The following is a 19,778-nucleotide window of genomic DNA, read 5'->3' on the forward strand; positions in this document are numbered from 1 at the left end:
GAAAGTTGCCCATCGATTGCTAGTGCAACTGTTATGGACATGCATGCTGAAAGCAGTTTGATTATTGAAAACAGGAGAAGAATTTTGACATTGACAAGGCAGATCCGGCTACTTGGCCACAAGTGATGGATTCTGTTTGCTGGGTTTGGTAGAAAATGGTCCCTTTGTTAATTTAAAACAAGACTTTTCACCTAGTGAATGCAAAAGAAGGCAAGTATTAAAATGATGGTTTTCTGTCAAAACTCATAATGGGGAATTACTCCAGCAATCTTGGTTGATGAACAGTTTGATTCTTTCCTCCTTGTTCTGTTTCTCGTTGTTTGCTTTTCCAGCTAAATTCCTCATCTTCCTTTCCAAACAATAGAACTGGGTTCACTGACTTTTTCCACTATAGTGATCAAGTATGCCAAACATGAATGCTCAAAGGAACACACAGGGGCAATTGCTCACTGGATGGAACTTGCAGAACAGTTGGAAAAGGATTCTACAATTGACAAAACCATGCAATACAAGACAGACAAGTGGCATGATATTTTGCGTCATATCTTGGATATTTTGCTGTGGTTAGGTGAGAGATGTACAGTTTTGAGAGACTCAGACAAGAAATTAAACAGTCTTCATAATGGTAATTTTCTGGGTTTGCTTGAAGTGCTTGCAAGTTATGATTGTATGTTGTGAGATCATATGGAAGCTACTGACACTGGTGTCACAAAGGTGACATATTTATCAAACCAAATTCAAAATGAATATATCAGTAGGATCACAAGAAATGGCAAACTTTTTTTGAAAAATTTAGGAAAGCTAAATACTTCTCTATTATGTTTGATTGTATTCCAGACCTCTCCCAAATGCAATAAATGTCTCAAGTGTTAAGGTATGTTGAAAAACGCAAAAGTTGTTGAGAGCTTCATAGGTTTGAGGTGTTCTTGACACTTTAGACAAGTTCAAAACTTCACAGAATCTTACACCAGAACTTAAGTCAGAAGTGATAGTTTGCAAGTGAAAATTTCAGAGTTTTCATTTCTAGTTTTGGCTGAGATGTGGCATACTAGCCTATCAAACCTTAGCATTGTGAGCAAAGAAATTGCAGAGCCTGGATCTCGACATTCAAATCGCTTGCAGTTTATTTGGTCTTACTTGCAGTGGCCTTGGAGATGCTTTATCAGAATTATTGTCTTCTGGATTCATTGCATGTCAGGAAGCTACTGCATCACAGGAACAGTAGGAATATCCACACAATTCAAAGAAAAATAATCTCAAAGGAGAAAGTTAATGCCAGGCAAACTTGCAAAGGACAAAAGTTCATCAGATCCTGAAAGCATCAGATTTTTGAATGCAAGGTTTCCAACCCCATTTTAGACACATTATTAATACAATTGGATGACAGGATGCATAAATACAATGGAGTTGAAGAAAGCTTTGGTTTTTTGGCAAGCAAGAAATTAAAAAGTCTCAGCAACAAAGACTTAACAAGAGACACAAAATTTAGCAACCAACTACCGTGAGGATTTAACTCTGAGAATTTTGAAACTGAGACTGAGCTCTTCACCAGTTTGTGCAAATAAATCTTCAAGGATGAACGTGCCCACTGATCTCCTTAGCTACATTCACAAAAGGTCTTTAGATGCAAGCTTCCCTAACACACACACAGCACTGCATATTTTGTGCTGTCTGCCTGTAACCATGGCTGCTAACTAAAGGCATTTCAGCAAGCTAAAATTAATCAAGACCTGTCTAAGAATGTCCATAGGGCAGGAAAGGTTAAGCGATCTGGCAATTGTTTCTATAGCAGGGGTAGTCAATTATTTTTTGTCAAGCTCTAAATTTCTTGGTCAAGATATCGTCAAGGTCCAGACTCCAGAGAAAAAATAATAAAAATAGTATAATAAGAAGTAAACAAAAAGATTTCAGGCTCCGTTCAAAAGCCACAGGCAGTCCGGATTTGGCCCATGATCCACCTATTGACTTCCCCAGTTCTATACAGAACTTGAAAGCAAGGCAGATAGAGTGGGATGAGCTAATTAATGAGATTGCTTCCTAGAAGGCTAGGAAGGTCCCTTTGTAAAAGTACTTACTGGTGATAGTGTTGGTGTTTCTGGTTTTTGTTTTTGTTTTTTTCTGGCATGGGGGAGGAGGGACAGGATCTGAGTCTTTGAACTTGGCCTGGAACATCTTTGGCACAGTACCAACATTGGCCTAACTCCGCTGAAGCCAAGAGAACTACAAAAATTTACACTAGCTTAAGATCTGCCCCCAATTAACTCATATAACAAGGGTAAACTTAACTCACAAATACTACAGCTTCTAAAGGCTATGAGACAGATTTTTATCTGTATCTAACCAGAGCTCAGACTCACTGAACTGGGGGAGATGTCAGGGAGTTGTTGCAACTCCTTGGTCGGAAGCCACCTGGCCCCAGCGCAAGCAAAAGCTGCAGTGGAGTAGTTCTAATTTAGACCATTGGAGGACTGGGCATCGTAGAGCTCTCCTCCATTATACCACACCCCAGTACATTCCCTCTCCTCTTGCTATGCCAGGAGGTAGAGGCTGGTAGAGAGGAGCAGCTGGTGCAGGAGGCTACAGAGCTGCCTCCACCAGCTTCTGCTGGCAGAAAGTTACCCTGCATAGGAGGAATTTCTCCACTGGACGTGTCCAGACATTTTAAACCCACTTTGTACCACTTACAGTAGAGTGGATTTAATAGAGCAGAAGTTCCAGCTCTCAGAGATATTATTGACTCCAACATTCCTTCTACATTTTAGCTATAATTTTAATTTCAATTAACTTGAAATTAATTATTTGGGTCTCTTAATTTCCTCATGTATTCAAAAATATCTGACTAATATTGAGCAAAAAAAGCCCCAACAGGCCCTGGCTCTCACCCACCCTAGAAGGACCCAATTAAAATTGGACAGTGGTCAAAATTTCAAACCACAATCATTTTTAATGCCATTGTGCAACTACTTCATTACTACCAACAAATTACACAATTACTGAATAACCCATACGATTCCTAGGACTAGAATCCTGCTCCTTATCTCCCAAAACGCAGGCCTTTACCATCTGAACTAAAGTAGAATTACTAATTGCTGCAAGCCGTAGAAGAAACTTTTTCTTTTAGCCTCTAAGATGTAACCAGCCACTAGAGGGCACTATTAAGTCACTCTCTCACACACATACATACACTAGATAAAAACAGTTGTTAATATCTTTGCTTTATTTCAACTTATTTGCTTAAAAAATAGCCTACGTTCTAGTTCTGAAGGTGTTTTAACTGGACAAGGAAAGGGAAGGGATATTAACATTTCATTTTTGAGCTTGGACGAGGCACCAAGAAATAGAGCTGGGTGGATAAAAGTAGTTCAATTCCAGAGAGAACGTTGATATTTCATCATTGGATTTCATTCCTGTTCATAGTGAACACCAACAATTTTGAAATTCTCCGTAAGAGACTGTAGAGCCCTGGCTCTGGGGCAGTCAGCATGGCATGGCTGCTACAGAGCCATGGCTGCTGGAAGCCCCAGGGTCCCCAACTCTGAGATAGTCTGCCTGGCCAGCTTCACAAGAGCTGCAGATCCTGGAAACCCCAGTGTTCCCAGCCCTGGAGCAATGAACCCTAGTTCTGAGCATGCAAGCTGCCAGGAAACCAGGCAGGGTCCGGGATACCTTGGGAACTTTGTCAAAACAGCTCCACGGAATGTTTTCATTTCAACAAATCAGCAAATTCTGGCCAAAGAAACCCATCATGTTTCACTAGAATTTTTCTGACCAGTTCTACTAAATAGATTATAAGGCATCCCTGCTTGTAAACTTAGCGGTAGAGCCATGAGTACGGCCATATAAAGATATACAGATATAGGGCCTGTATGCTGAACAGTCACAATTGAAGTCAATGGGAGCTATGGATGCTCAGCCTCTGACAAATCAGACCCACAGTTTTTATACATAGTATGATTTTTACATTACACGTTACATTCTAGATATACCCATATACATACAGATATATCGACATGCCAAAAGGTGCTCGTGACTTGTCCATTACAGGTCATTGACATATAAGCAGCTACACACATACTAAGGAAACTCTATGGGTTAGAGCACTCTCCTTTGTCTGGCCGTTAAAGTTCTGAGGTTTTTTAATATTGCAAAGTAGCTACTTTCAAAAGTTGGGCTGATGCCCAGACTCATTTTTTAAGGCCAAGTGGTCCCAGATGAGAAGCTTTGAGCTAAAGGGGCTTCCCAGGTGTAAAACTCAGGGTAGGAAGCAGAAAGAGAAAACTTTAAGTAATTTAGAGTTGTGAGAGACCTTACAGAAACACAGAGGCCCAAGGCAGCTCTACCTCTACAGAGGTGGCCGTAAAAAGAGAGTTGTCTCCCTTCAAGGCCATTGGACCTATGCACATTTCATAAATAAATACATTAATCTAAAAAGTACCCTGATTCTATGTCATCAATTTCTGCTTCCAGGAAGCCAGGCTGAACAGCCCCAAAACCTACTCTTGCTTGACAAAGGGGTAACAATATTAAACACACACACTATGTTGTAGCACCACACTGTGATACTGTAAAACTTACTTCATAATATATAGTTACTGTGCTAAATGGAAGACACGGTTTATAAGTCATGTTACTCTGATGAATTTTACAAATAATAAAAATTGTAAAGTGCTAACCATATTTCTATCATGTTTTAGTATATACAGTAGACATCTGGGTACAAAATAATGCTTCACTTGTAAATAAAGACTGAAATTTATTGAAATATAAAAACATCTTTACTTGGCTTAGTTTGGGAGGTGTAACATTCCCAAACTATTACAGTTCAGCAATCTGCCTTTATATTTGAATGCACAGAGGACTCACCGTTGACCTGAATGACAACTAGAAGCACTTTCTAAGCCATATACTACCTTCAATCCATATACATAAATCCCATGATATTTGCAAATCAAGAGTAGCATATGGCCCCCAAAGACATAGATTACATTATCATAGCAGACTGTCTCTGACAACTTCTCAAAATAATTTCCTAACAGTTTACACCAGCTCTTCTCTATTGTGATTCTCAGTTTGCTGATGAATGTGATGCTTCTGTGAATGTCACACTAGTTTTAGCTAGTTCAGATCTTGGCAGCTGGGGTAAAAGATCACACTTGCACTGAGAATGACCATAGTACAAGAGCAGGGGGAAATGGAGAGTACTTAAATGCAATAATAGCATTCTTCAATGTATTTTAGAAGGAATATTACTTACTTTGTATGAGTATACAGGGGTTTTCTACTGGGTAACTTTCAGTGAAGAATGCAAAGTACAAAAAGAAAAGCAAATTAACCCAAGGAGAGATGACATTAATCTCCCTCACAGTATAACACAACAATCTCAGCAACATCAGCAAATATTCTGTACTGACCGAGTGCTTTTGTTTGTTTCTGGCGCAAGTACGAAGCTGCAATTAAAGTTTTGTGGCATACTGTGAGGGCGATTAACAGGCAGTGAATAGTGTGTTGCTTTATCTGTCCAAAGCAGAAGCACGTTCCCTGTGAAGATGTGGAGTTTATCAGTCTGTAGGAGAGTGCTGTGGGGGCATTAAGGTACATTTCAAAGGTACACCATTCCCTGATTCTAAGAGTTTGTGTAGTGGGGGATGTTAACCAACTTTATTGCCTCTCAAAAGAGTTGTTATGTAATTTCCTGGATTCTTAACACAGCAAATGAAGGAGGATATCAGAGGGGAGGGAGTCGGGGAAAAGGGTTGGCCCTATGCCACCTCTGCTCCACTGGGCCAGCCACAGCTCCTCTGAGCAAAGGAGCCTCTGTTGAAGGTGCTGTAGCTCTAAAATAATTGGTACTGCTAGAGAGCATTACAACCATTAATTAAAAGTCTCATTACCCCTCTGGAGTGGATCAGGATTATCTCCATTTTAGGCACAGGGAGGTGACGTGACCTGTCCAAGATAGCAATATTTACCTGTGTTTCACAAATTGAAACTAATGGATAACGTAAGTGGAGGGAGAGTGAGTAGCTGACAGGAGCAAGCGCTTCCTCACTACTATTCTGGGGATACTTCTTCAAGAATAGGTCTGCGTGCAAAATTGCATTCTTAAATGTGGTCTTGCATTTTTGCGGAATACAAATGGCCCTGGGAAAATTTGCCTTCAAATGGCCACCTTTGATGGAGGATGTGGGCCTTCATATTATTCCAGACACATGCACTATGAAGTGAGAAGAGGATAATGCTACAAGCAAAAGAGGATGAATGCATCAGCCCAGATTCTACAACAGCTCCACCACCATCCTTATGGTGAACAAACTTCACAACTATTTTCCTTTCACTGCTTCTCCATAGAAGAAAATTCCCACCCAGATATGGAGAAGGAGAAGCAGAAAAATCCAGATGTGAATAGAGAACTAGGGAGGGGGAAGAATCGTAAGGATTGAGGATACAGGTCTAGAGCCAAGGGGAACCTGGATTGCTGACGCTCTGTTGTCACCACCAGGGGGATTTAGGTAAAGCAGAATCTCGCTAAACCCGAAAAGTCAGGCCCCACCTGAAGTTCGATCGGAGCACCAAGGGCCAGTGGCTAGCAGATTGGCTCAAACCTACTACTTAAGCCCAGGGCCTTGCGCAGGAAATGAAATCCGACTGCTTTTGGAGGGGCACGTTAAACGCACACAACTAAAATTTGCAGCACAGCACGGACACACGCCTGTCCTTGAAGCTTCAACCTCTAGTGGGCATGACGGCTCTAGACCAGAAGGGCCTGTCCCTGGTCTCTTCCCAGGGAGAGGTGAGGGAGCTCCCTGCTTCTCTGAGGGCAGACAGACCCCAAGACCCACTGAGCTGCTCCTAGCCCCCCACCCTTCTTCAGCTCCCCCTCCCTCAGGATCCTTGCCCCAGGGACTGTCCCCCCTCAGCTGCTCCTCTCACACTCACTGCCCTCTCCCTCAGCGCACAGCCCTATGCCCTCGCCTCTCCCTTCCCTATGCTCCCCCCTCTTAACCTGACTGACCCCTTCCTTGCCTGCCCCACCCCAAGAGGAACTGGGGACACAGCGTGGCCAGCTGTAGCCATCCAAAAGCTTTGCTCCTTGTGCAGTCATGGGTCCAGGCTGTTGGAGGCACGTGTTCCCCAGCTAGGGCAGTTGCCCTAGGAGGAAGGAGGAAGGGCAGGGGCAGGGTGGGTGAAGTAGTGCCACAGAGGAAACTGGCCGCAGGTAAGAGCTCTGCAGGGGGCTGAGGCGTGCTCTGGGAGCAGACCTCCGATATGAAACGAGGAGGGCAGTTGCCCCCTCTCCACCCTCCCTAAATGGTGCCCTCGTGGGGCGAGGAATTCAGCCTGCAGCCAGCCACTCTGCTGCTTCCTCCTCCCTGAGCTGCAGGGACACATGGAGATTTGGGAGGGAGGCATGCCCCGGCTTAAGCATGGAAATGACCCAGGTGGGCTGTCTGAGCAACTGTGCAGGCTTTCTGCTGCTGCTGCCACAAAACCCTGCTCTTGCCTGCCTCCTGCAATCCTGATCCAGCCCTGTTCCTGATTCCTGCTCCTCAAACTTAGCACTTGCTTTGCTCCTTCTCCATGCCTACTCTTTGCCTCTCTCTAGTTCCTGCCTTTTCACCTTGCTCCTGACCATTGACTACCAATCCCGACTCCAACCTCTGGCTCAACCATTGGTCCTGGCACTTGGTATCTGACTCCACTTCTGACTCTGGCTCTTGCTCAACCCTGGGCTCCTGCATTAGTATCTTACCCTGGCTCCAATCCTCAGCACCGATTCCTGCTTGTGAGTCGGATTAAACCCCAGGCACTGGTATTTGGCAATTGACTCTGGCTCTGACCCCCTCTTCTGTTCCCCAACTTGGACGCCTGCTCTGCTCACTAGACCTTACACCTCTGCCCATTAGGCAAGACTGCCTATGTTCCATTTCCTACCAAGAATACACAGATGGTCTCTAACACTTGATAACGTTTTTTTCCAAAGAACTTTCTTCCCTTCAAGTTCTTCAGATCCAGGTGCAAGTGCTTGAATCATAGAATTAGAGAAATGTAAGCCTGCAAAGGACCTCAACAGGTCATCTAGTCCAGTCCCCTGCACTCAAGGCAGGACTAAGTAATAACTGGACCATAACTGGACAGGTGTTTGTCTAACCTCTTCTTAAAAATCTCCAATGACAGAGATTCCACAACCTTCCCAGGCAATTTATTCCAGTGCTTAACTACCCTGACAGAAATTTTTTCCTAATGTCCAACCTAAACCACCCTTGCTGCAATTTAAGCACATTGTTTCTTATCCTATCCTCAGAGGTTAACAAGAACAATTTTTCACCCTCCTCCTTGTAACAACTTTTTATGTACTTGAAAACTGCTATGTCCCCACTCAGTCTTCTCTTCTCCAGACTAGACAAACCCAGTTTTTTTAATCTTCCCTCATAGGTCATGTTTTCTAGACCTTTAACCATTTTTGTTGCTATCCTCTGGACTTTATCCAATTTGTCCACATCTTTCCTGAAATGTGATGCCCAGAACTGGATGCAATACTCCAGTACTCAGCACGGAGTAGTGGAAGAATTACTTCTTGTGTCCTGTTTACAATACTCCTACTGATACATCCCAGAATTATGTTCGCTGTACATGAGGAGATTGCTTTGCTTTGAACCCTCATCCATAGACATTGAATGTGAGTGGCCATATCTGGCCAGCTAAGATGCAAGGATGGGAAAGAGGGTACATTCAAAAGAAAGTCTGAGAATGAGAATGTAGCTCATTAAGCAGTGGTCTGAGATAGAAAAGGGCACCTGGAAAATTATGATGGACCAGGTCAGTTAAATACTGTATATACACCAAGGAAAGGAAGAGTAACTCTCCTCATATGGCCAACCTGCAATCAGCTCCACTTTTATTCCATGTGCTTTTATGAACAGAACACTTTAATCATTCAGCTCTATTTTCCCATTTCTGTTTTCTGTAGTTAACTGTAACTTTTGGTTCTTCAGTTATGCATTTGTTCAATTTATTTCATTACCTTATTATTTTAGTTCTTTACAATTCGGTGGTCACTACACAATGTTACAACAGAATAATAGATTTACTCATCACAGAGAGTCTGCTTCACATCATCTGCATGGCTGATGAAGCCAAGTGCACATGCTTTCCCCTCTCCTTTCTTTATCCTATCATGAACAGAGAGAGTCTGTTAGTTTCCATACATTTCACTATTAAATAACTTTCATTTATATAGCACCCTTCATGCCAAAGATCTCCAAAATATTTTACAAACCATGTACAGGAATTGCCTACCACTGAAAAGCACAGCCATCTTTGGAGCAGAACCTGGTAGCCACATTCATACCCTAAATTGCTTTTTTGTGTAAGTGAAGAGCATCATTTCTAGTTGAAACTTGTGTTGCTATCAATGTAAAAACAAAGGTTTAAACCCATTCAAAGCCCACTGGAAATCAGTGAGATGCTATGTAGGTATTGGGGATCTGCCTATGCAGAGCTCATTGTAGGATTGGGTCCAAGATGGTAATCTTGTGAAGCAGAATAAATAGTGGCATAATCTTGCTGCCTTACTTGCTATCAAATTATTTGAAACAAATGTCAGCAAACAGCCAAATATCATAGTTTAAATGCCCAACTACCAATAGATCAGTTTAGATGCATGAAATGCTACAGGGTCAAATTTTCAGAGTCGTGTAGAGTGCAACAGACACAAAAATACATGTGTTTGCCTGTAAAAACCTACATTTGCATATGTAAAGGAGGCAGCCGCATGTATAATTACTCTTTTTTCATAACAACTGGCCATTTTAATATGTATAAGCAGTTTCTTTTAGGTGTGTGCAGACATTTTTGTAGATTAATTTTAACCCAATTTTAAAATTTGACCAAGAATCTCCGAGAGCTCATACTCCTGAGGGACCAGAAAAATATTCCAGAAACTCAAGAGACTTAGTCTGGATTGCAGGGACAGAAGTGAAAAGGAGCAGTAAACCCTAAAGAATATCAGCTTCCCTGCTCAATGATCCTGTCTCTGGCTTTCAGGTCTTTACTCTCTATGAAGGTCCCAAGCAACCTGGAGGAAGTAACCTCATTTTCATCCCACCCCATGACCAAAAAACCAAATCTTTCTTTCTTTCCCCCACTTGGCTGAATAGGGGAGGTTTTTGTTTCGCTTCCTGGCTCACAGACAAATTGAAAAATACAGAGCTCCATACTTTTCCTTCATTTCACAGAAAAGTCTCCTTGTGAGGTTCATGAAGTTTGAGAGGATTAATGATGGATAGTAGTAGATAGTAGGCGTCCTTCAGTCTCAAGAGACCACGGGTATGCACCCGAGAGGTAAAAAATTTACTCGGTTGCTTTTATGGCAGCCGCAGCTGTGGCTGAAGAGACCTACTGGAGAGAGACAATCTCTGCTGCATTTGTCACATTTAAAGGTGGTGTTTTGACCCTTTGGGCTCTGCCTTCTGCAAGCTCTTTTCTCCTCTGCTAAGCTGGACTGCTTCCTCTCGTAGCTTTGGAGACATTTATTGAGCTTGTTTCCAAAGGCTGCAGTCCTGAGTCTGATCTTCCCAGATATCCATGTCCACTTCTTTGATGTCTTACTTGCACACATCCTTGAAATGCAATTTTGGGCATCATTTTAGATCTTCTTCCAGATGCCAGTTCACCGTAGAGGATGTCCTTTGGGATGTGCTCAGCATTCATTCGGCATACATGCCCACAGCAGTGGAGGCATCTCTGTTTAAGGAATGTTTGCATGCTGGGTAGGCTGGCCCACTTGAGCATCTCAGTGTTGGTGACTCTGTCCCTCCAGGAGATTTAAAAAATTTGACAAAGACAACACATATGAAAGCTGTTGAGCCTTTTTTCCTGATGAGAATATAAGGTTCATGTCTCACTCCCATACAAAAGTGTACTGATAACACAAGTATAATACACACATATCTTTGTGTTCTGTCAGTTTGCTGTTTTGCCATACCCTCTTGCTCAGTCTAGATATTGTTGTGGCAGCTTTTCTGATGCGGATGTTGCATTCCATTTCAAGTGAAAGGTCGTCTGCGATAGTGGACTGCAGGTATGTGAACTCATTCAGCCCTTCAAGTTCATAATGATTGATGTTGATGGAGGGTGATTCTTCAACTCCTTGGCACATTATATTTGTCTTTTTTAGCCTTATAGTAAGCCCAAAGCCTTGGCAGACTTTGGAAAAACTGTCCATAAGATTTTGGAGATAGGCTTCTGTGTGGGTTGTCATTGCTGAGTCATCAGCAAAAAGAAGGTGTTGATTAAGGGCCTCCTAAGTCTTAGATCTAAGTTTTGCAAGATTGAACAATCTTCCATCAGATCTTGTGTGCAAGTAGATTCCCTCAGTTGAGGAACCAAAAGCTTGTCTCAGTCACCAGGAGATCATTTCAAACAACAATGGGGCAAGTACACAGCCTTGCTTGACCCCACTACGAATTTGGAAAGCCTTGGAGACTGAGTCGTCATTTTGGACTGTGCCGTACATGTTTTCATGGAAGGACCGAATCGTGTTCAAGAGCTTGGATAGACATCCAATCTTTTCTAGAAGTGCAAATAGTCTGCTTCTGCTGACAAGGTCAAAAGCCTTTGTGCGATTGATAAAGGCTAGGTAAAGGGGTCTTTTTTGTTCTCTGCATTACTCTTGTAGTTGTCTCAGCAAGCAGATTATGTCGCTAGTAGACCGTTTGGCTCTGAAGCCGCAATGATGGTTGCCTCTCCAAATATCTAGAAGTTCAGTTCAAATGAGCAGTTAAACGGTTTGATGCTTACCGCAAACTTATCAAAAGTAGTAGATCCTCTTCAGACTGAAATTGCAGTAGAAATCTCCACAGAACAGGCACTCTTGTAAGATTTCTAGTATCCCTCTTCTTGTTACGGGGTAACAAACACAGTGAAACCAACCTCTCTTGTGATATTTCAGCACCACCATTGCTGCTCCTATCTGGAAAAAGGAAAGGGTAACTGAGATACAGCAATCATCATGAAACAGTCTTTACCAACAATTACCACTCTACAGCATCAGAGATGCTGCAACTACTTGCAATTCTAAGTATAAGGAATGCTGCAGAAGAGCTGAAGTACCACAGTGTGGCAAGTGTTGGTAAATGTCTTTTTATATTTTATATTGTCCCCAATATAAGTGAAAATAAAAAATAATGATAAGGAACAGAGGACAACTAAATGTTTTCAGACCTCAAATATACTTCTGCTTCAGCTCAGAAAGAAGACTCGGAGGGGGCAGGGGCAATATTATTTTTTCTGGGACAATTTGTACATCCCTGGAAAGAATCAAAATACCCAGCCACTAACTTTTGTATTTCTTGAAATGCCCTGGGTGACTTGAGTGATAGGAGCAGCTGCCGAGTTGCACTGTGAGATCCTAAGGACTGCATTTTATTGTCTCCAAAGCGAACATACTTTTTTTTATTGCCTATGATTATCTCCGAATTAGTTTCACTTTTTGTTCTTCTGTTATATAATCTTGCTATTCATTAAGTTTTCTTGCCATATTATATGAGTTGCTGGACCATCGTTATTCAAGAATTGTGCAAACAATGTGGAAATAATTTAAGGGAAACTGCTACATCATCTCTTCATAATCCCACTTTTGGGGGAATATATTTTTGTAACCTTCAATCCTATTCCTTACACTTTTCCATGTCTCTTACCACAAGCAGTATGTCCCTTTCCCTTTATCCTTTATTAGAGTGCCTTCCTCAGGTCAGATTGGTTTGAGGTATGTTCTCCTGGGAAAATCTCCTCACTGTGGCCAAATAGTTCCTCATCTAGAGGACATTCTGGATTATATTTTAAACTTGGTTTGGCTGCTTTTCCCAATCTTCCATAACAAGAGCGATAGGATTCCTCAGGGTTGATGCCCCATCCAGCATTTCAAAGGGTCCAGTGTAAGCCATTGTGAAAAGGTAAGGCAGAAGTTTGTCCCAGTCCTTTCAATCCAATGCCACAAATTTTCACAATGTACACTTGAGAGATTTGCTAAAACTTCTGAGCAGGCTGTCAGTTTGAAGTTCACAGTGACGTAACTTTAAGGGTGTCCCAAACCTTTGGGCAAGACAAAGTCTGTCCTTTGGTCAGAATCTCAGTGGGTAGTTTCAACCAGAAGAAAGGTTTTTGTTTTAGTTCTTCGACTAATCTAAGCAGAGTTAGTTACACAAATTCTCCATCAGGGAGCAGAATAAACAAAATGACTAATCTCAGCAAACTGACTCTGACTCATGTGCAGACTGAGAATTATTTGCTGATGAAATTCAAGACTACTTTCAACTAAAAAATAAATGTGAGAATTTTGTGGTCCATTCCCACAAGAAATAAAATAAAAGTAAAGTTTGTCAAATAAATGACAAATGGTGAATTGTCTAGGGGCAGAAAACTTGTGACTTGTCCAGCATAATATTTGCATCATGCAATGCTAAGTACAACTAAAAGGCTATGAAAATAATAACAACAGGAATCCTTTTGGGGTATTTGGTCTGTATTAAAAGTTATTTTTCTGTCTCTTTACAGGAATGACATGCCAAGCTCGAAGTTCTTATGTAACCAGCGAGATTCTGTGGGGTCATCGTTTTACACCCGTCCTCACACTGGAGGATGGATTTTATGAAGTTGACTACAACAGCTTTCATGACACATACGAGACAAACACACCGTCTTACAGTGCCAAAGAACTGGCAGAGATGGCCAGCCAAGCAGAACTGCCCCTGACTTGGTCTGTGTCCAGCAAACTAAACCAGCATGCTGAACTGGAAACTGAAGAGAGGGGAAAGAACCACGAAGACCAAACCGAAAGGAATGGTGATGTGGCAAACTTAGAGAATGAATCCAAAGTTTGAACCAGCAGAGGTTCACCACACAAGTTTTTTTTTTCTTTTTGATCCTTCCCTTTTTTATTATTAGGACAAGAAAATAAATATTTAAGGTGTGAAATGTCTACCTGCCCAATCTCAAATCAAGAGATTCATAAAACAAGCAAAGCCCTGGGTTAAAGCTGCAATATCCCTTATTTACAATTAAATCTCTGATCATTGCCCTTCCAACAGCAGGTTGGATTGAAGATTTTCTCTGGAAAAATACACGATCATGACCACAGGTGTGTTTAAAATGGAACCAAAAAAAGGGGTGGGGAGACGACGACTCAGTATCTGGGATAATAAAAGGAAAAACTGTGATTAACGTTTATTAATGCCATGGGCTTTGGCTCTAATTTTTATATATTTCAAGACAGTTTCATAAACAGGATGTAATGCCTCTAGAAAAAGGGTGTTGCAGCTTTAAGACCATGGTGAGCAGAATGAGCTGCAGTTCAACGAGATACTGTATATATGCCTTATGTAATTACTTTCTCTTTAAATTTAATAATAAACCCAGCATGTACAAAAGTACTGTAGTAAAGAACTTCTAAATAATGTACATAGATGTGTAATTAATGTAGGTTTAGATACATAATTCTAGAAATATTGGATGCAAAAAAATTGAATAGGCATTTCTGTTTTAATATTTGGAGCATATTACAGTTTTCCCCCTATATATCTGGCTCTTTTAGTGCACAACATTTTCTTCAGTGTACCAGACTGGCAGCTATTTAGAGTACCTCACTGTCTCCCTAACAAATCGTTTTACTGACTCTAAAAAGCCATAAGTCTGGGGGAGGGCAGGGTGGAGAAAATGCAACAATATTACTGATATACTGTGAAACTGTTTACAAAATGATCCTATCTTTTGTAATATTATCAGGTAAACCACTCCTGACTATTTTTGGCAGTTCAACCTGAGTTAGACTGTGGCAGATTCTTGGAAAACACAAGAATCCCCTGTATACTGTTAATATAAAAAGCATGTTCATGTTGGGCTATTACCCGTTAAGTGCAATACCTTGGGAACTATTCTTTTTTTCCTAAACCATTGGATTAAAACTGTGTCGTTTTCTATATAAACAGTATAAGCCATTGAAAATTCTGAATGTTATTCACAGATAAGTAGAGAACACTTTTAGCTAAAGTAGTACAGAACTTAGTAGAGAACACTCTTAGCTACTCAGTCTGGGAAGAAATAATTGAATTTCATCTAAAGTTGTAGTCAATGAGATTCACTAGTTAATATCATTGGCACTTTGTTGGTCCTGAAGATTCCCAAAAGATTTTATGTCCCTGGGTAATGTTCATCAGGGTTTCTCATATAAAAGCCCACTCCTGACATCTCTACCCAGGTGAGTGGTCCTTCCCACCCTTACTTACATTGTGCTAAACCCTCATCTGACTTAAATCATTTTGATTTGATATAACAGAACTATGATGATTTGCCTAGCTTACTCCACAACAATTACACCAGCTGAGTATCTGGCCCATAGAGTAGTATCTAACTTCACAAATACACTCAGTCTGGGATGATTTGCAGTGTGTGGTATTACTCAGTGTAAGTGAGGCTGGATCAGGCCCAGTATGTATAAATAATATTAATTCAAATAAAAGACTCTCACTGACTTCAAGGGGCTTTGGCTCTGGCCTCTAAAAAGTACCATTTCCCTCAGTCAAGAGAAAAACAAACTGCAGCCTTAATTTTCTTTTTTGTACCTGCCTAGTCTGAAAAGGAAGAATACACTGAGAATATTTTTTTCTTTTTTCTTTTTTTTGTACAGAAACATTTAAATTAAAATAGAAGAAAAAAAACCTCAGGAGAAACTTAGTGGGCAGGTGGAAATTTTGCACTGTGATATATCCTTCACATTAATTTCACATCTATACACTGTTTTTACTGAAACACAATTGCCCATCCTTAATTTTCATTGGGTGGAAATTAAGAATTGATTTGGCTCCTACAGCTATGTTTGCCTCCAGGCTGAGGTTTTGCACACCTGGGTCACACTGATCAAAATAGCTAAACCTCATGTTTGCTTTATTTATGGAAATTTTCCCTATAAGGTTTTCACAAAGCAGCAGCTCATACAACTTCCATAATGTAAGCAGCTGTTCAAAAGATGTATTTTTTGTCCCTCTCCACCAGGATGACTGATTTCATCAGATAGATACAGATTGTTGCTTATTTTCATTTAGTTTGGTGAAATAAAACTGGTTTTGCTACTGACCCTTTTAAAATACAGTGGTATCCTTTGTTTGTTGCCACAGTGTCAGAACCTGCTCAGGGCTACAGTTTATACAGCACACAGTCTTTAAGGCCGCTCTTGAGAGCCAAGGAATTCACCTAGTAGAGCAGAGTGTATGCGTGCACGTGTGTGCTTTTTAAGGTGTTATAAGGAAAGGGTCACTCTGAAATGTCACTGGAGAACAGTAATCTCAGATCAGAGGTAGTCTTATAAGAGAGAACCCCATAGCAAAGGTACACTGTTAAAAATAATGAAGAACAGCCTGCAAGGGCGGGGGCACTCCACATATGTGTGTCAGCCTGTAGTCCTAAAGCAGAGTCCATGAGTTTAAAGCAAAGAACGCCTGTTGGGATGAATTTGTCTTTTGCTCTTGTAATTTACTGGGCCATTCTATAATCCATCGCTGCAGTTTAAGAAGAGCTTGTCGAGTTCATTAAAACAGCAGCTCAGGGCCCTATTAAAGTTTTTTGTGCCCTTTAGCACAAAAAAATAGACTTTATGCTATTGGGGCACGTGCATGGGTAAGTTATATTTTTGTGAATAGGGCACTTAAAGCTTAAGGTCTCTCTCTGTCTGTCTCTCGTTGTCTTTGCTTATAATGTGGTACGAAATGTAAAGTTTACAAAAAAAAAATCTCATTTTTGTAACATAAGCTTAAAAACTAGAAGCCTCCAAGGCTTTCAACTGGAAAGCTTCACAGAAACTTTGTACTAGAATGTCCCTATCAAACAAACACCTCTATTTTTCTACAATGATTGATTAAGCAGTTTAACAATGTATTTTGTGTCAAAAATTTCAACTGAACTGTTAAAAACAATTAAGAATTGAATGCTGTTAATTAACAATGGATTTTCAAAGCTGACCATGCTGAGTGGTGGTTTTCATTACTACAATATATACATTTACCTGATAATTTTGACTCATGCTGTTATTAAAATAATATACTTGGAAATGTCAATGCCAGTAACATTGTTGGCAAATCAAATTTAAGGAACATAAATAATATGACGTTGTTATGTAAGTAGCCACATCAGCAACCAAAATCCATCCAATGGTCCTATTTCTCTGTATTTCACTGATATGCTAGGGTATCTTTTTCTTAAAATCTATTATGAAATTGATGAGGAAGTGACAATATTCAAAGACATGAATCTTTCAGCAACTTTTTGTAGTGCTAGATTTTGCCTACTTAGGTAGCTGATACACTAGAGCAGTTTCTTTGTACAGACCCCCTCCAGAGGACTATTTTGCAACTCTATCTTTTTTAATGTACACCGGGAGTTTCTAGTTTGTGTTCATTTTTCCCCACCCACATTTTCTGGGTCAGATCTTCTGCTAGTGTCAATTGGCATAAATATACTGTCTTGAATGGAGCTCCATGAATTTATATCACCCCAGGACCTAACCTTCCATGTTTAATATAAGGGAAGTTCTGGTTTATTATTTTAGGAATACAAATGGTTTTCCTCAGTGCTAAAACAATGTTTGTCCTTAAATTACATCAAAGCTGACCACTCTGGGAGTTGAACTCCTAGGCCCTGATCCTGCAAATACTTAAGCATATAAGTAATGTTATGCACATGAGCAATCACACTGAAGTCAATTTGTGTGAGCAAAGTTACCTACAAGAAGTGTTTGCAGGTTCAAAGGCATAGTGAGAATGGTAGATCTGTAAGGATCATAGACTCCCTCTGCAAACAATTTTCAACACTGCAAGAATTTAAAATTTGGGGTATTTTTGGTGTATATTTCATCAAAATCTATTCTGAAAATTTTGCTGAGTGGCATTTTAATTTGAAAATGGAAATCCTATTTATAACTTTAAAAAACAATTTCTCTATGTATAAAGTGACTTTCTGATCCAGTGGTTCTCAACCTGCAGCCCGAGGGTCGCTTGCGCTCCAATCAGCAAACAGCTGCTGTCCATGTGACATCCTCCAGGCCATAATGGTAGTATTGGATGCGGCCCACATAACACATGGTGGGCCTCATATGTGTCCCACAATGGTAAATAGGCTGAGAACCAGAACTACTGTTCTGATCACATGGCAATGATTTTAATCACCCTGTCTATTTCCCATTAGGACAAACTACCATTTTCATTTAATAATACTGGAAAGGCAGGAGCAGGAGTGACACTAAATATGGGCAGTCTTCATTCAGACTTGCTCCAAATATGCATGCTATATTCAAGGGGTTGAGATGTAACAACCCCTATTTTGTACCTAAAGAGGATTTTTAAATAAGATACAACTGAAAAATATATTTCAGTACTTTCTGTTCTCAATACATCTTTGCTTTTAGGCAGTTTTTAAGAGGGTTTGCATTCTGAAATTGTGATACTAAGTGACATCATCGTGATAACATGATACAAATCAAACACAACAAAAGAAATACAGCTGGACTCTCTCACTATGAGGAAAGGGAATGACATTAATGACAGATGGGGGAACTGTTTGACACTGATTTGGACTTTGTGATCTAAATTATTCTTAATCCCAGACCCTAAGGAGATCTATTGTTTTTCTTAAAGGGTGCTGTTTTATGCCCCCTGAACAAAAATTTAAACTATTATAAATTTTAAAAATGTAGACACTGTATCTATATATCTATCTTCTCTCTCTCCTGCCCCTCACTTCAAACTCCACTGGATTCCCAGGGTCACCTGTACGAGACCTGCTCTACCATTCTCTCAGAGACTTACTGCATGTTGATACTCCAGATGGCAAGTAGGATCATGTAGATGTAACACTGATATCGTATCAAAAGACAAACTGTGTCCTAAAACCATGGCGAAGTATCTGTTTCATCTCACGGGTGTGAAATTAGTTTTCTATTTTCAGCAAATTGACCAATATATACCTCACTTCTCGCCTCATTCTCCCTAATGTGAGAATAACCCACACAACAGAGTCACATTTCAGAGTTTCAGCTTGTGTAATTTGCTTTGAATTCTTCTCTTAGAGGGGCAAGATTGCCAGCTCCATCCCTTGCTTCCCATTGAAGAAGCCAGCAATTCCAGCCCCAAACTTGCTGCTCTTGTGGGATCTGCTAGAGGACAAAGGTATCTCCCTACCTATACCCTCTCCTGAAATCCACATCAGATTAAATCTCTTTAGATTAAATCTCAGGAAAAACTTCCTAATTGAAAGAACAGTAGGACAATGGAACAGACTGCCTAGAGAGATTGTGAAAGCTCTTTCACTAGAGGTTTTCAAAAGGAGGCTGGATAGCCATCTGTTTTGGATGGTTTTGACACAACAAATCCAGCATCTTGGCAAGGGGTTAGACTAGATGACCCTTGCGGTCCTTCATAACCCTGTGGGTCTCTGATCAGCTTTGTTTCCAAGGCATAAAAAGGAAGTCTCCAAAGGGACTAAGAGCTCTGTCTGCAGTTATTTGCCATGGCTTCACTTGCAGATTTGAATGGGAGGAACTGGTGGAGAGCTACTGGTCCCATCCCACCTCTTCCCTACCCATTCCAGCTTGTGGAAACTGAACCCATCTGGACTTCTTCAGGACCTGGGAAAACGAGGGGGCATGGTATGGATGCAAGAGTCCTCACTTCCACATCCCTTCCCTCCCCTCCTCTCCCCTCCTAGCAGGGATCTGAAGGAACATGAGGGCCTGA

At 40.8% G+C, this 19,778-nt stretch overlaps 1 protein-coding gene across 1 annotated transcript in view; it reads left to right on the top strand.

The window, feature by feature from the left end:
- The window catches only part of KCNJ6 (potassium inwardly rectifying channel subfamily J member 6), a 49,978-nt gene extending 36,098 nt beyond the window's left edge, over positions 1 to 13,880 (top strand). Inside the window, exon 2 of the mRNA XM_067545339.1 lies at positions 13,555 to 13,880. Coding sequence (XP_067401440.1) covers positions 13,555 to 13,880 — 326 coding nt within the window. The remainder of the gene's footprint in view (positions 1 to 13,554) is intronic.
- Positions 13,881 to 19,778: the final 5,898 nt, after the last annotated feature.

Source organism: Emydura macquarii, unplaced genomic scaffold (genome assembly GCF_026122565.2).
Source record: "Emydura macquarii macquarii isolate MOO-44397 ecotype Brisbane River unplaced genomic scaffold, CSIRO-AGI_Emac_v2 contig_1043, whole genome shotgun sequence".
Classification (NCBI taxonomy): Eukaryota; Metazoa; Chordata; order Testudines; family Chelidae; genus Emydura; species Emydura macquarii.